Raw genomic sequence first — 16,188 nt, 5'->3', positions numbered from 1 at the left:
GTAGTGGAGCACCTTTAACACCTTTAACACTCCCCCTCAAGTTGGAGTGTGGATATCAATAACACCCAACTTGCCAAGATGTGAATGGAAGGTAGGTGCTCTTAGTGGCTTTGTAAACATGTCTGCTATTTGACGTCCCGTCTGCACATGAGAGGTCTTGATCTCTCCCCTCTGAATCCTTTCACGAACAGTATGACAATCCAGCTCTATATGTTTGGTTCATTCATGATACACAGGGTTCGCTGCAATATGTAAAGCAGCTTGATTGTCGCAAAACAACCTTGCTGGCTCAGGATGGTTTACACGCAAATCATTCAACAAATTCCTCAGCCAAGTAAGCTCACAAGTGGTTGCAGCCATGGAGCGATACTCGGCTTCTGCTGAAGATCTTGCCACCGTGACTTGCTTTTTACTTTTCCACGATACAAGTGATTTACCAAGGAAGATACAAAAACCTGTCACTGATCGACGTGTGATCGGACATCTAGCCCAATCCACATCACAGTAGCCAATCAAATTAAGTTGGTTCTCCATAGGAAATAGTAACCCTTGTCCTGATGCTTCTTTCAGATATTGGAGGAGACGATATGCTGCTTTAAGGTGATGGAGTGTTGGTTCTTGCATGAACTGACTGAGATTATTCACTGCATACGTAATATCTGGCCTTGTAATGGTAAGGTATATTAATTTTCCAACCAAACGTCGATATCGAGTCGGGTCCTTGAGGGCATCACCACCTGTTGTTGTCAACACTAAATCTGGTTCCATAGGTACCTTGGCAGGTCTTACGCCAAGCAAGCCAGCTTCCTCCAATATGTCCAGAGTATACTTTCGTTGGCAAATGGAGATCCCAGCTTTGGACCGTGCAACTTCGACACCCAGAAAATATTTTAATGGTCCGAGGTCTTTAATTCGAAAACATCCACTAAGAAATTGCTTGAGTTGACTAATGGCTTCCTCATTATTTCCTGCAATGATCATGTCATCGACGTAGAGCAATACTACAGTAATGGAGTGTCCACAAACCTTAGTGAATAATGAGTAGTCCGCATGAGACTGTTGAAAGCCAATTTCTTGAATGGTTGATGAAAAACGTTGGAACCAGCTGCGAGATGCCTGCTTGAGTCCGTATAATGACTTGTGAAGTCGACAAACCATAGTCTCCCCCTGTCGACGATAACCAGGAGGTGGTAACATATAGACTTCCTCATGGAGTGCACCGTGAAGGAAAGCGTTTTGGACATCCATTTGGTGAAGAGACCAGCTGCGAACAGCAGCAATGGTCAAGAGACAGCGGACAGTAATGAGCTTAGCAACGGGGGCGAACGTCTCTTTGTAATCAATACCTTCGCGCTGCGTGAACCCTTTGGTGACAAGGCGAGCCTTGTAGCGTTCGATGGTACCGTCGGAATGATACTTGATTTTGAAGACCCATTTACATCCAATGGGGCGTTGGTGGAGGGGTAAAGGAACCAAAGTCCAGGTGTGATTGGCTTCAAGGGCTTCAAGCTCAGAATTCATAGCTGCAAGCCAGTGAGGGTCATGGCGTGCCTGCTCATAAGAGGCTGGTTCAACTAAGTGAGAGACATTGTGAATAAAAGAGCGATGAGCAGGAGAGAGACGAGCATAAGAAACATACCGGTGAAGAGGATATCGTGTGCCGGACATGGTGGAAGAGATGGCGCTGGGCTGAAGCAAAGCAGCATGATGGGTCTGATAGTCACGAAGGTGGGCAGGTGGTTGTTTAATGCGTTCGGAGCGACGAAGGGGAATGAGGGGCAGCGAAGGAGATGATGGTGCAGGAGTTGGCGAGGTAGTAGTGTCTAGGGTTGGAGGAGGTATGTCAGGAGGAAGGGAGGGAGTGAATGAGGCAGGTAGATCAATAATGGGAAGGAGGTCTGAAGGTGCAGGAGTGGGGTCGTCATGGGGAACAGGTAAGACTGGGGTATTGTGGTCAGGTTCTGGTGATAAGTTAGCAAGAGGTAAAAATGCGCTTGCTATCAAGGTCATAAACGCGATAGCCCTTCTGACTAAGGGGATATCCCAGGAAAAGGCAGCGACGAGCACGAGCATCAAATTTGTGTGAGAGAGTAAGGTTGGTAGCATAGCATAAACACCCAAAAGCTCGAAGATGAGTGTAGACAGGTAGTGTCCCATGCAAAAGTTTATAGGGAGATTGATGGGAAAGCAGGGGTGTTGGAAGGCGATTGATAAGGTAACAGGTAGTTTGTACACTCTCCCCCCAGAACTTTAAGGGTAGGTTAGCTTGAAAGCATAAGGCTCAGGCAACATTTAAAAGGTGACGGTGTTTGCGTTCAACGACTCCGTTCTGTTGAGGGGTGTGGGCACAGGTGTGTTGAAAAAAGGTGCCATGAGTGTCTAAGAAGGATCGCAGAGATATGAATTCCCCCTCATTGTCTGCACGAAGGGTTTTAATGTCACGATTAAACTGTGTTTTCACCCAAGAAAAGAACGAGTGGATTATGGTTTGTGTGTCGGATTTAAATCGCATGAGATAAACCCATGTGAATCGAGTGAAGTCGTCTACAATGGTGAGGAAGTAATGTGCCCCAGAGGGTGTATGTGTTTGGTGCGGCCCCCAAATATCACAGTGGATCAAATCAAAAGGTGCAATTGATTTTATTAAACTGGAAACAAAAGATGAACGAGTTTGCTTTGCTAAAGGACAAATATCACAAACATGTGTAGAATCAAAAATGATTTCTGGAATGGTCTGGGATAAAGAGTGAAGATGAGCCGAGGATGGGTGCCCAAGACGTTGGTGCCACAGTGTCGAGGTATGGTTGACATGGTTGGCGAGATGAGGGTTTTGTGTTGGAGTGAGGTAGTAGAGTCCATTAAACTGCTTGCCCAGGCCAATCATCTTCTTCGTAGCCATGTCCTGCACAACACAAAAACCGGGGTAGAAAATCACAACACACTTCAATGCCCAAGTTAACTTACTCACAGACAATAGGTTCACACGAAATTGTGGTACATGCAAAACTCTATCAAGGGTTATCTTGGGTGACAGTTTAATAGACCCAATGGATTCAATCGCAGCCTGTCCACCATTTGGTAACCCAACAAAATCATGTTGGGGTCTAGTGTGATTATGGATGGGTGATGAGTGAGAAATATGATCTGTGGCCCCGCTATCCACGATCCAATACAATGTTGAATGCGGAGAATGTTGTGTAAAGTTACAGTTGGGCGTATAGATACCTGTTACATGTACAAATGGCAGATTGGTACCATTCTTATTGCGAAGAAGGGCCATGAGTTGATGATATTCCTCGGTTGTGAACGTTAGTTGATTGCTGGAGATGGGTGCTTTGGTTGTGTCAATCTGAGCAGTTATCAATGGTAATGTCTCAACATTGTTGGAGGCTGGAGGTGTACGCCTATTTCTGGGCTGCACATTCTTTCCGTGCCATTTGTGTCCTTCAGGGAAGCCAATAAGAAAAAAACAACGTTCAACTGGATGTCCTCCGTCACAGTAGCTGCATTTGAAAGTCTTTCGTGAACTAGGGTTGTGGGTGTCATAGCCCCTTTTTGGTGCTGTTGAACGACTGGCTTGCATTGCATGGGCAGTGGGTTCACGACGATTCACCACATCCAATTGGCGTTCGTGTTGGAGGACCAATCCATGGACTCGTCGTGTATTCGGGAGTGGGCTCATCATCAATATAGAGCCTCGTATGGTGGAGTAGTTCTCGTTCAGTCCCATTAAGAACTGCATGACTCTCTCTTTCTCTTCCCTGTCTGCATGTGCCTTGGATCCTTCGCATTCACAAGCAATGGGCTCATGATATGATGCTAATTCATCCCAAAGAGCTTTTAATTTTGTGTAATAATCTGAAACAGATAGCTGTCCTTGTCGGTGTTCGACAATCTCTTGTCGAATTTGATAGATCCTGGAATCGTTGCCTTGCGAGAATCGATCCTCAAGGTCTCTCCATGCTGCTGTCACAGTTTTGCAGTAGAGTATACTGTGAGCAATGTTGCCTTGCACAGATTGCCAAATCCAAGATAAGACCATGTCGTTGCATCTCTGCCAAATTGAATATTTAGCATCAGTGGTTGCAGGGTTCTTGATTGATCCATCAACGAACCCTAGTTTGTTTTTGGCGCTGAGAGCAATTCGCATAGAGCGGCTCCATTGTCCATAGTTGTGTCCATCGAGAAGTTGTGAGACTAAAACAAGACTTGGTGAGTCTGAATGATGCAGAATGAGAGGATCAGATACATGAGGTATCATCTCGTCGCCCATGGTGGCTAGGTTTGATGAAGAGGAACTGGTTGTGTTTGTGGTGGAAGCAAAGATGAGCCTTCTAGAGTCACCAAGATCGGTGTTCTGATACCATCTTAATATTTGGATCCAATATATATTTTTGAATCTTCTGCTGCAATTGCAGCAGAGTTTATATACATCTTTGTTACACACGCATGCAATAAACAAAAGGACTGGAAGTGGCATCCATGCTGTCCTTGTTGCAGCAGTCAGAAACCACATGCAGTGGCCTTGCTGTCCATGATGCATGTGTCCTTGCTGTCCAGATAATGGTACATCTACACATGCTAACCTAGCTGTCAAGGAATGATAATATTCCTTCTGTCCAGTTTGTGATGTAGTGGAGCACCTTTAACACCTTTAACAATAGTAGTGTAGGCTTGGGATCTAGGCACACAGTCAAATGTGATCCACAGAATTTAGACATATATTGAACCAACTCCAAACCCGATTAAAGTTGAAGTAGTTTTTAAGTACAACTGGTTGTATAAGTGTATATGTATGTCTCATTCTCAAACTCACCCAAAAATATTGAAAGAGAATATGGCATTTGACTTTAGAATCTCCAGTGTAATTAAGGAACAATTATTCTAAAACTTCAGTTTGTCTTTCATTTTACATGTATGTGACTGTAATTCTAAAATAATCATCATGCACTAAAAAGATGCGAGTATTAAATGATTATTTTAATTAAAATTATACTAGTGCAAGCCCTAAGATCACACCTAGGACACAGCAACAAGAAACCAAAACCTTTTTACATTAAAAAGGGAGGGTGTAGTCAATCACCTAAGTAATCGGTCCATGTAATGTGTCAACTACTTCATCTTTGCCTGTTCATACATCTATCTGCCCCATTGGGGGCACACCACCACCCCTGGATTTTCAAGTTAATTGTCCTAATAAATCTCAGCCTTAATTATGTTGTCAACTTATGGGTTTCGCACAACATGCTGCCTTAATATTTCAGTCCATGTCATATCCAGGAGAAGAACCAGCATATAGCAATTTCTGATCCAAATATTGAATATTTGCTTCAAAATCTGAAAGGCATTCGGGTGTCACAAAACTGTAATTTAATTGTACCTAGCTAGGAAATACACCACATTCACTCTTTAAAACCGTATTAACACAGTGGGATGATTTACGTTTGAGCATAGTACTCGATTCAGCAGAAAAAAGAAGAGAAAACAAATTCTCAAGTTCGAGTCACCAAACAATATGCCATATAACGACATGACGATATCTTACCTATTACAAACAAAGAAAGTTCAAAGTGGGATAAAATATTTACAAGTGAAATATAACCGCATCATTTGGAACGAAAATAATGAGTTCTATTTTGGCACCCTAACATTATTCATTTTCATCGGCATCAACCTTAGGGCTACCTTCAACGAACCTGCGCCAATACCAATGCTTTGCCCACACGGTGTAAACTTGATCCAACGGGATTCCTTTAGTCTCTGGCAGGAAGAGCGTGACGAAAATGGTCATCACCAGAATCCAACTGCCGTAGAACAAGAATGTGGCGAATTTGAAATGGCACAGCATGGTCAAGAAGGTTTGGGAGAGTACAAATGTGGTGGCAAAGTTGACTGCTAGCCCCATGCTTTGGCCAGTGGGTCGAATTTTCATGGGGAATATCTCACTGGGGATAAGCCAACTCAAAGGTCCCCATGACCAACCAAAACCAGCAGCATATAAACACATCAGTACTAGAACTAGTATGGCATAGCTTTTTGAGATATGGCCATTGCCATCCGTACCTGTTGTAACTCCCAGAACTATAGCTACACCAACCTTCAAAAAATATATCAGATAAGAAAACTTAGCTTCTTTTACATGGTCATTGATAACGAACATACTCTTATATATCTTGACTCGTCTAAACTCGTTTCTCGACTATGCAAAAAGGGTATAATAGTTCTACATCTACATAAAACATGTTTATGTTACCAAGCTCTGAATATGGACTACCCAATCCGACAAAAATTAACTTGATCAATAGTCATAGTCTAAATTCACGTTTTGTAATTAAATAAACAACTTATATTGCCAAATAGTGACTATAACAACTTGTATTGCCGGATGATATAAACAGTCTCTTACCATACTTGTGCTGCAAGATAGATACTTATATTACTAGGCTGTGAATATAGACTACCCAATTAGACTAAAATCAACTTGATCAGTAATCTAGATTCAGCATATTATAAAGTAACTAAATAAACATCTTCTATTGTCAAATAGTATGACAATATATAACATTTCCCTCCCATAAAAAAATGAGTTTATTTTGCAATGTTCTCAAAATAAAACTCAATATACCAGATCAGCTAGATGAAAGTCACCTGACAGATGACCATCTGGATGCCACCCTGCATGAACAAAAACCTCCGACCATGCCGATCAACCATATATGTAGACACAAGGATGGAACCAAGATTCACCAACCCAAGTATTATCGCAGCAATGAGAGCAGAATCATTGCCGAAGCCAACAGATTGAAACAACACAGGCGCATAGAAAGCAATGATATTAATCCCAGTGAGCTGCTGAAAAAACGGCACAGCAAGTGCACCTATCAAAAGCTGAGGCCTATACTGCCTCTGAAATATGGTCACAAAAGGTTCCTCATTAAGAGCTCTGGCAACTTCAGTGGCCTTGATAAGAAGAGCGAGCTCGGCCTCAATGTCATCCTTGCCTCGGATTTTAACTAGGGATTTTCTGGCTTGGTCGACCCTATTGCGTCCTACTAAGCTTGTGGGTGAGTCCGAGATGAAGAGGGTGCCAATGGTCATGATGGTGGCCGGGACTATTGCGAGACCGAGAGAGAGGCGCCAGCCCCAGCTGTGCTTGGCCGTGGCATAGTTTATGCAGTTGGATGCCACCACCCCAATTCCTATGAAGAACTGAAAGCCGGTGCTAAATGCACCTCGCCACTTGGGTGGTGCAATTTCTGAGAGGTAGATTGGAGCAGACTATATTTTGACAATATTGCAAGGGATGTTAGTAATGTATAAAACCAATGGACGTATGCACAAAAAAACGGTGGAATCACGGATCATTTAGTTCACTTTATCTTAAGACAAGTTGAATAAATATTTGTGGGATTCACTTTTTTGAAACTCGCCTTAATTTATCGAGGATATGATATACGTTTTGTGATTAGTTAAATGATACAAAATAATATCGACCTAAATTTGAGTTTTAGATATTGGTGTAATAGGAATTGTAAAACAGGGAATAATGAAAGGGGCTAATAAACACATTTTTTTCGTTATCTTTCTTTTCAAACAACTTATCACCTGAGGAGAAAAATAAATATTGTTCTGATTCAGGAAAAAATTCTCAAAAAATAAAAAACATTCTCTTTCTGAATTGTCATCGGTATCATACATTCAGACAAGAATCAACTTGATATATAAATGATCCATAATCATAGTAAGAGAACGTTTCCCGCAACAAAAACAAACAAAAAAAAACATTTTAAATATATTTAAAATCCTTCTTTTTTTATGGGTTTATTCTTTGCAGGCCCAAGAACATACATAAAGAAAGTCCACTTACTTGGTTAGTGAAACCAACCCCAAATCCGAGCAAGATACGGCCCAAAATAAGCATGGCAACATTGACAGCGCCCCCATTGATGGCAGACCCAGCAAAGAAGGTGCAGCCACCCAGAAGCATAACATTGCGGCGGCCGATAGTCTTGGCCAGACGGCTGGCCACGAGCGATGCAGCCAATCCGGCTATGTATAGGGAGGACGTGAATGCTGTCAAAACCTGGCTATCATAAACACAATATATGTTTTTCGCGGGCCCTCCCTTTCTCAGTACTTCTGGGAAAAACTTGTTCAGAAATGGTGCCATTGTAGTTACTCCTCCTGTGAAAATTGTATACGTTCATGATTAATGTCATGCGTTTGATGTACACCAAACTAGATCATAATTGTAGATGTTCATCATTAGTTTCATGTGTATAACTGTGTCATTGGAGGTATATCTTTAGTTTTAACAACATTTATTACGTGACTCAATTGTATGACATACACAGAAATATATCTTCAATTGTAGGGTAGAATACCTCATATTTGGTTTTTTTTTTTTTTTTCAATACATCGATATTTTTACACTAAGGGGAGGGGGAGTTCGGATAAGTCACACAATGGACAACCTAATTTGCTATCAAATTCATCATCCACGAGATTCGAACCTAACACCTCTTACTTCCAAGTGAAGAAGAATACCACCAAACCGTAGTACTGAGTGGCTCATGTTTGGTTATGTTACTATAACAAGTATGACTAGATTCATAAAATTAAAATCAAATAGATTCATAAAATTAAAATCAAAAATCCGCCAATTGAAAGATGAAGGAGACCGATTCGAGCTAGCTAGCGGGGGCATGTTTTAATTACATTGGCAAATAATAGACACGTTATAAGACATACTCCAATCTTTGGAGTAAATCTCAAATTTTAAGTTCTAAACTTAATTACCCCAGCTTGCTTCAACATTGGGACAAATTTTGAGTTTTAACCCGTAACTCATTTTTAGGGTAAATTTAGGTCAAAATTCTTGTGACAACCCGTCCTTAACTTTACGAAATTATTGATTTTAAATGAGTGAAATTATGAAAATGCTCTAGAGGCGAGATTGTTGACATTGTGAAATCTCATCCCCGGAATTTCACTATTAATTACGTATCTAGTTATTTAAATTCGTATTTCATGTTTACGTTATCTTCATTAGTTAATTTTAATTCCTTTAATTTTTGGAATTAAACCGAATAGTTATCGGGTTTGAATTTTCATAATTAATCTTTACAATTTGTTGACCTTTTGAGGTCATAAGTAACGTTTTCGAATAGATCTCGAAACCACGAGTGAATAGGTGAAAGTCGTTTGTGAGTCCGGATTATATCGGTATAATTACGGATATTTGAAGTTGTTTTACTAAACTATAGTTTTTTAAATTAATTAAACTACTACAAGGAAGAAACCCAATCAGATTTAAGCAAAAATAAGGGGACCAATCAACTACAAGGACAAGTGACCAATCAAATTAAAGGAACTAAGGACCAATCAGAGAAGGGAGAGAAAGCTCCCAGCTCTTCATGTCGATCGTACACCCACGCCAAACCAGTTTCGACCCGGTTCCAAATTCGACGAATTTTGCATTTTTCTGTTGAATCACCACCATCCACCACCTGCAACCTCTTCCACAACTTCCCATCTTCCATCTCCACCCAAATTCGAGGGCTTTTAGGTCTAAAATTGGTGAAGGAAGACGTCGGGTTCGTCGAAAGGTTCGACGGTGATTCCGCCGTTCCGGTGAGTTACACCACCCATCACCACCCTTAATCAACTCCCCTTGGACCCAAGAACAAGACCCAATTAGTTGTAGGGGCGTCGGAACACCGAGGAAGGAGAATCGAAGCTCACCCATTATAGGGTTTCTGACTGGTGCGAGACAAATTGGGGCCTTTCCCGGCTAAATTAGACTTGGCCACTGGTATGAAACTTGCTCTACTCATTGAGATCTACGTTTCTGTGAAATTTGAGAATTTTTTGAAATAGTTGGATTTTCTGATGAGTTGAGGCGGCTGACCACCATGTGCGGCGGCGCGTGTGCTGAGACCCTACGTGCCCTTTCTAGACTAATTTGGATGCTCTGATTCCATATGTTACGTACGATTGATGAAATCTCATCGTATGACTATAGTTTGATAGAGACCGCCACTTGGACATTATATTAATCGACGATCCAACCGTTGAAATGTCACCAAACTTTAATACATAAAAGTACATAATATTTAAGGATATTTAGAACTGACGGATCGAGAATCTGATGTACGAATCTTCCCAAATTGGATTTGTAATTTCGTAAAATAAAATGTTGACTGCCACTTGAATTGTGATTGACGGAGATCCGACTGTCGGATTGTGGTAAGATTTTAGTATGTTGTTTTAAAAGCATAATGTAGATCTTTCAACGTTTTGGATCGGAAATCCGAGGTGCGGATATTCCGAATCGAGTTACGTAGGGTTATGGACACCACCATCGACTTTTGACCGAAGGTTGACTTTTGGTCAATGGGTTACAAATCATTCTAGAATGTCCTTAGAGATGTGTTTTATGTAAGGTACGTGTTCTATCGATAAGAATTCTGAGACGTGATTTGATATTTGTTCTAGGCGACGATCGTTCGTGACACCTCGATATTCGTGTTAGGAAGTTGTAGTGCGACAGGTGAGTGTGTCTTTTCCTTTTTATAGTATACATATATGATTGATAGTTTCCATTTATGCATTTGAAAAGAAATTTCTTACGTACGCCTGGATTAGACTAAAGTTTATAAGAATTAGCGAAATGACGGAATTTATGAAATATGCTACATCGTACGGGATGCACAGGTATGCTTATAATCTTTGATGCCATAATTATATCTACGGCTATGAATGTTAGTATGTTGATTAGAATTATTGAATTGTTATGGTATGCTTATATTTATGTAGTTTGCTCATCATTGATGCACCTCTGTATTAGTGCTTGCTCAGGGCCAGGGCTAATCTTTCACGTGTATGTTCACCTCTGCACCGCACGCTCACCTTGGATCCAAGTAGGTGTCAGTCCTGTTGTATAAGTTGCATTAGGCAACTTTAACTCGTAGGTGACTGCGAATAGCACCAGCTTTCACGTGATTGTAGCACTAGAGCGTATATTATGATTACACCCAGTCCTATCGTACAGGTCACATTAAGCGACTCTGACTCATGTGCTAGCATAGATTGATGAACATCATTTTAGTTGTACAAGTCGCATTAGGCGACTCCAACTTGTGTGCTAGTATAAATTGATGAGCACCTAATTTTACTTATATTACTGTTGAGATTTTGTGATTTTGGATGTCTTGCCCTTAGTTACGAGATATTGTGCTATAAAGAATTACTGAGATTTTGTAGGCTATGGTAAGTATTTTTATACTATACGTAGTAAGTATATTTTGGAAACTATACTTGTTTTACGGCGAGGGGTTACAATGTTTTCAGAAAGGTTTTTATAAAACTTTATTTTCAGACCCATTCACCCTTGTTTTTCGCCCCTCCAAGTTTTAATAGCTAAGCTTTCTTATCGACAAGGATTCGTGACAAATCTTGGTATTGGAGATTACCTTCGATGGTATGATTTTCAATCCACTATACCGTACTTTACTTATGCTCTGTCATCACGTGTGAAATTGGTTCATTCTCGCTCACAATGCACTCTTTAAATTAGGCACTTTTGGGTTTAAATTTATTCACATTTTCCACATCACTACACTTTATGGCTTTGTCACCTTCTAGGTGTCGGCCAGCACAGCTCGATTCGAAGTCCAAGTGGGCATTCCGGGTCGGAGGTGTGTTAATTCCCCCTCTGGGTTAGTGGGTTGATGTAACATCCCACATCGCCTAAGGGAATGGATCCTGTAAGCCTTATATGTATATTCTCATCTCTATCTAGCACGAGGCCTTTTGGGAGCTCATTGGCTTCGGGTTCTATCGAAACTCGGAAGTTAAGTGAGTTCGCGCGAGAGCAATCCCATGATGGGTGACCCACTGGGAAGTTCTCATGTGAGTTCCCAGAAACAAAACCGTGAGGGCATGGTCGAGGCCCAAAACGGACAATATCGTGTTACGGCGAAGTTGAGCCTGGGATATGGTGGGGGCCCAGGCCGGGATATGACAATTTGGTATCAGAGCTAATCCCTGGCTGGAAGTGTGTCGACGAGGACATTGGGCCCCTAAGGGGGGTGGATTGTAACATCCCACATCGCTCATGGGAGTGGATCTTGTAAGCCTTATATGTATATTCTCATTTTTACCTAGCACGAGACTTTTTAGGAGCTCACTGGCTTCGGATTCGATCGAAACTCGAAAGTTAAGCGAGTTCACGCGAGAGCAATCTCATGATGGGTGACCCACTGGGAAGTTCTCATGTGAGTTCCCATAAACAAAACCGTGAGGGCGTGGTCGGGGCCCAAAGCGGAAAATATCATGCTACGGCAGAGTCGAGCCCGGGATGTGGTGGGGGCTTAGGCCGTGATGTGACAGCTGGCCTACTATATATGTGTATTTTTTTAAGTTTTATATTTATAAATTCATTGAATCCAACAGTTAAGATTTAATATGGACAAATCTAACGATAGAAAAAAAAAATCTAATCATCCAAATTTAAATTCAACGGCTAAAATAATTAAAAATAATTTTTTTCATGTGTTTCATATCCTTTCATAGTGTTGCATGAGTTTCTTGGTGTCGTTTAGTGAATTTTCAATATCTATTGGAATCTAAATATTTTTAAGTTAAAATGTTCATAAAATTAAATTATGATAGTCTACGTAATTTTAGTTTCTTTAAAGTTACTTTATGAAAAGAAATATCCTAAATTCATTTTTTATAATTTTGGGCAGAAAATTTAACCCACAAGAATTGAAACAGAAAAACTGTTTCTGAATTAAAATCTAAATTTTGAGTTAACATTTTTAGATTTTAACATAAAGGTTGGAGATGATTTAACAAAATGAATTCTTATTCCAATGTTCTCGAAGAAAGTTTGTATGTGAAAAATTATTAAATTATAATTAGCACTTTAAAATTGTATATTTGCAAATATGATTACTTTTCAGATGAACCAGTAAAAAACAAAGTGAGAGAGAAGTAGGCTGAGCAGAGATGTTTCTTTGCTAATATAAAAATGGACGTGGCGCCATAGAGTCATGGACGTGTCACCCCTTATCACTAAATTATTTATCATTAGTTGAAAAGATTTCAATCCATCCAAGCATCTCAAGCACTTGGTTGAATTCATATTTTATTTTCTTGGGCATTGAAAGTTTAATACTTTTTTCTAACCTAACCTTTACGGGTAGAATAGTAACAATAGTCTATCATCAATTAATTCATAGAGAATAATAATTAAAATTAAAACCAAAATATTCTTCTATATTTAATAGTAACATATCAGTTGTAAACATATTCTTTATTGAATAAATTTTAATTTTTTTAAAATGTTATATAAATTTATACAATTTTTTTTTTAATTTGTCATACGAATTAAAATTTTAAAAAATTGGTATTGGCACTCTTATAACTTTAACGAAAAATGTGAGCATGAGTACTATATTATTTCTTAAACTGAATACGGGTACTACAATATTTCTTAAATTGACTATTTCTAAAACTGAATACGGATACTATTTCTGAAACTGAAAGCAAATTGGTGTGCGCCTTGCTCTTGCTTTTGGTCATGTTTTTTTTTATCTTTTTTGTCCTTTTCTTTCTTTTGTTCTTATCATTAAATAAAGTTATTAGATGGATTTTGATTAAAATTTGAAGTCATTTTTATTAGTTTTCTTTTAGATTTTAAGCAAATAGTAGTTTCCAAATTTTAAGCTATTTATCATACTTATTTTCTGACATCATTAGTTTGTCATGTCACCCTAATTTCATTAAGTTTTCCATCCAAAATAAGTTTGTGTTCAAGGTTATTTCGAACTTTTGACCTCCTTTTCACAAGTTCTTTAATTCTTTTTGGTATGGACCCAGAAATTTTGGCTAATATAAAAAAAATGTCATCTAATGTTTCAAAAACTTATGCTAAATAATAAAAAGGTATATTAGGCTTACTAATATGGAGTTTAACTAATTACAAAGATTTGAGAACTCATTGTGATCAATCATATCTATTAAAAAGTTGGAATGTCCAAAATAACTTTGAAAATAAAACATGCGCAAGGCACATGGCTTATTTTGGATTAAAAATTTAATGGTATTAGGATAAAATGACAAACTAATCATTTCTGAAACTTGATATAACACATCACTTAAAATTTAGTTCATATAACAAATTGAATAAGGTGTACCAAGCGTGAGGAGAAAATGTTTGGACCCGGAACATAGTGGGTTAAAGAGAAAAACTTTAACTATCAAACGATCTATCATGTGCTTTTTTCATAAGAAAGGTGAAGCATTTTATTTATTTATAAGAATCTAGGTGAAGTTTGATAAAATAAAAATTTAGGTGCTTACAGAAATTTTCTTGATAAAATAAAATGTGCCAAAAACTTTTTTGTCATAAAAAAATGTAGTTATGAATGAGTTTTAAAATTGTGCCGAAACAAGTTAACCAAAAAAAATAAATAAAAATTGTGCCGAAAAAAGATACAACCTTAAAAATCATCGAGTGGCAAACCCAAATCGATTTAGGTCTTATAATCGTTTTAAAAACTTTTACGGAGCACGTGGCATATCCTTCAATAAAAATTGATCCGATCCATGGTTATCTTGTTATTCTTAATAAAAAAAAATTAAATAAATCATAACAAAACCTTGCCTAACAGTCAATTGCATAAAGTCACATATTTTGTTGACGATTCATGGAACTTATGGACAAATCTCTTTTGTCCTTTTTAGCGTTGGAAAATGATAGAATAAGGTCACAAAAATACCAAACGTTTAATTTGGCTGCCAAAATGTCAAGAGGCTATATATATAAAAATATTAAAACCCAAATTGATTGTATTAATTCAAGACTATCTTTTGCCCTATTTGAGTTCTCAATTCAATTTTTTTATGAAAAACGATTGCCCCCAGCATTATTATTTAGCGGTAGTGCCTTCAAACTAGAGCGAGTGTTAAAATTCCGACCAATATTGGTTTTTAACTTTTTAGGTAAACTGTGACTATCCATTATTCTCTTCTGAATATTGACAGACTACCAGTACATATTCAAGTTAATTAATTTCATATTCATACACCGTTTCTTCATCTTCTTCTCCTCCTTCGGTTTTCTTTATAAAAAAGAATAAAAATAGTTTTTGGATAATTGTAATTTAACAGCAACACAGAGAGAGAGAGAGAGAGAGAGAGAGAGAGAAAGCATTTCAGATAAGTTCATATAAATTCGAACCTTAAAATTAAAGAAACTACTAAATTATATAATCGAACGAAACGCACCTGAAATTCCGATGTCATAACCAAATATAAGACCGCAAGAAGCCGCGACGATGCACGTTATCACCACCGAAACCGTTATCTTGCCGTCGATGCCAGCGACGGCCAGAGGTCCGTCAACGGCGAAACCACCCACGGCCATATTTTCTGTTCTCTAATTCTCCCTCTTTTCTTTCGCACTCTCTTATTTTCTCAGGAAACAAACAGCAGATAACGCTCAAAATATCACTCGGAATTCAAAACGGATAGTCCACTCCCGGACAGTTGCAGTTTGCAGAGAGTATGCGCTTGCCCAGGAGTTGGGGGGTCATAAGAAAGTTGATTAATTTATAAAGCAAAGACTGGCGTTGCGATTTGCAATTTTTTTATATTTTAAAATGACTAAAAGCCCATTTTACCCGCGTGAGGATCCTCTAAGGATCTGGAGATTCTCCAATCACATATGTTCATCATACATCATGCGGTCAGTTTTCATCAGATACTGTTTATATTTAATTTTAAAATTTACAATGATTTATAACCGTATAATATACAATATACGAATGCGACTGAAGGATCTCCGGATCTAAGAAGATCTGAAAAGGATCCTCATTCACTTTGCCCGTCACCTAAAAATGGAAAAGCTACCTACCAGTAAGCAGGCAGGTCTATATTTGTAAATTACAGGTTATTTTGTATGCTTATTATGCGTGCATAATATCCATTTTCCAACAAAAACAAAATCCTAATGAGGAAAAAAAAAGTAAATGATATATCATTTTCTCGTACACATTGATATTTAATCACGTCAGTTGTTTTGTTTGATTTCTTTATCAGATTAAAACAGTGTAAAAATCAGTTCAGAAAAGTCTTGATGATAAAGAAAATATCACGGGCCATTCCTTTATCTAATGT

The 16,188-nt window shown here is 38.7% G+C and overlaps 2 protein-coding genes across 2 annotated transcripts; both read right to left on the bottom strand.

Annotated features, from left to right (window-relative positions):
• Positions 1 to 219: 219 nt before the first annotated feature.
• Positions 220 to 2,010, bottom strand: LOC108169972 (retrovirus-related Pol polyprotein from transposon RE1). The gene has a single exon (XM_017324369.2). The coding sequence runs from the start codon at positions 2,008 to 2,010 to the stop codon at positions 220 to 222; it is 1,791 nt and encodes a 596-aa protein (XP_017179858.2).
• A 3,487-nt stretch (positions 2,011 to 5,497) lies between these two features.
• On the bottom strand, positions 5,498 to 15,638 carry LOC103426288 (sugar transport protein 5-like). The gene is made up of 4 exons (XM_029094625.2): positions 15,298 to 15,638; positions 7,868 to 8,184; positions 6,649 to 7,278; positions 5,498 to 6,097 (listed from the first exon to the last, which is right to left on the bottom strand). The coding sequence occupies exons 1-4, from the start codon at positions 15,434 to 15,436 to the stop codon at positions 5,651 to 5,653; spliced, it is 1,533 nt and encodes a 510-aa protein (XP_028950458.1). The 5' UTR covers positions 15,437 to 15,638; the 3' UTR covers positions 5,498 to 5,650.
• Between the last annotated feature and the right edge of the window lie 550 nt (positions 15,639 to 16,188).

Source organism: Malus domestica, chromosome 15 (assembly GCF_042453785.1).
Source record: "Malus domestica chromosome 15, GDT2T_hap1".
In the NCBI taxonomy this organism is placed as follows: Eukaryota; Viridiplantae; Streptophyta; class Magnoliopsida; order Rosales; family Rosaceae; genus Malus; species Malus domestica.
The sequence above is the reverse complement of the archived record's forward strand: the minus strand, read 5'-3'. Positions and strand labels throughout refer to the sequence as shown.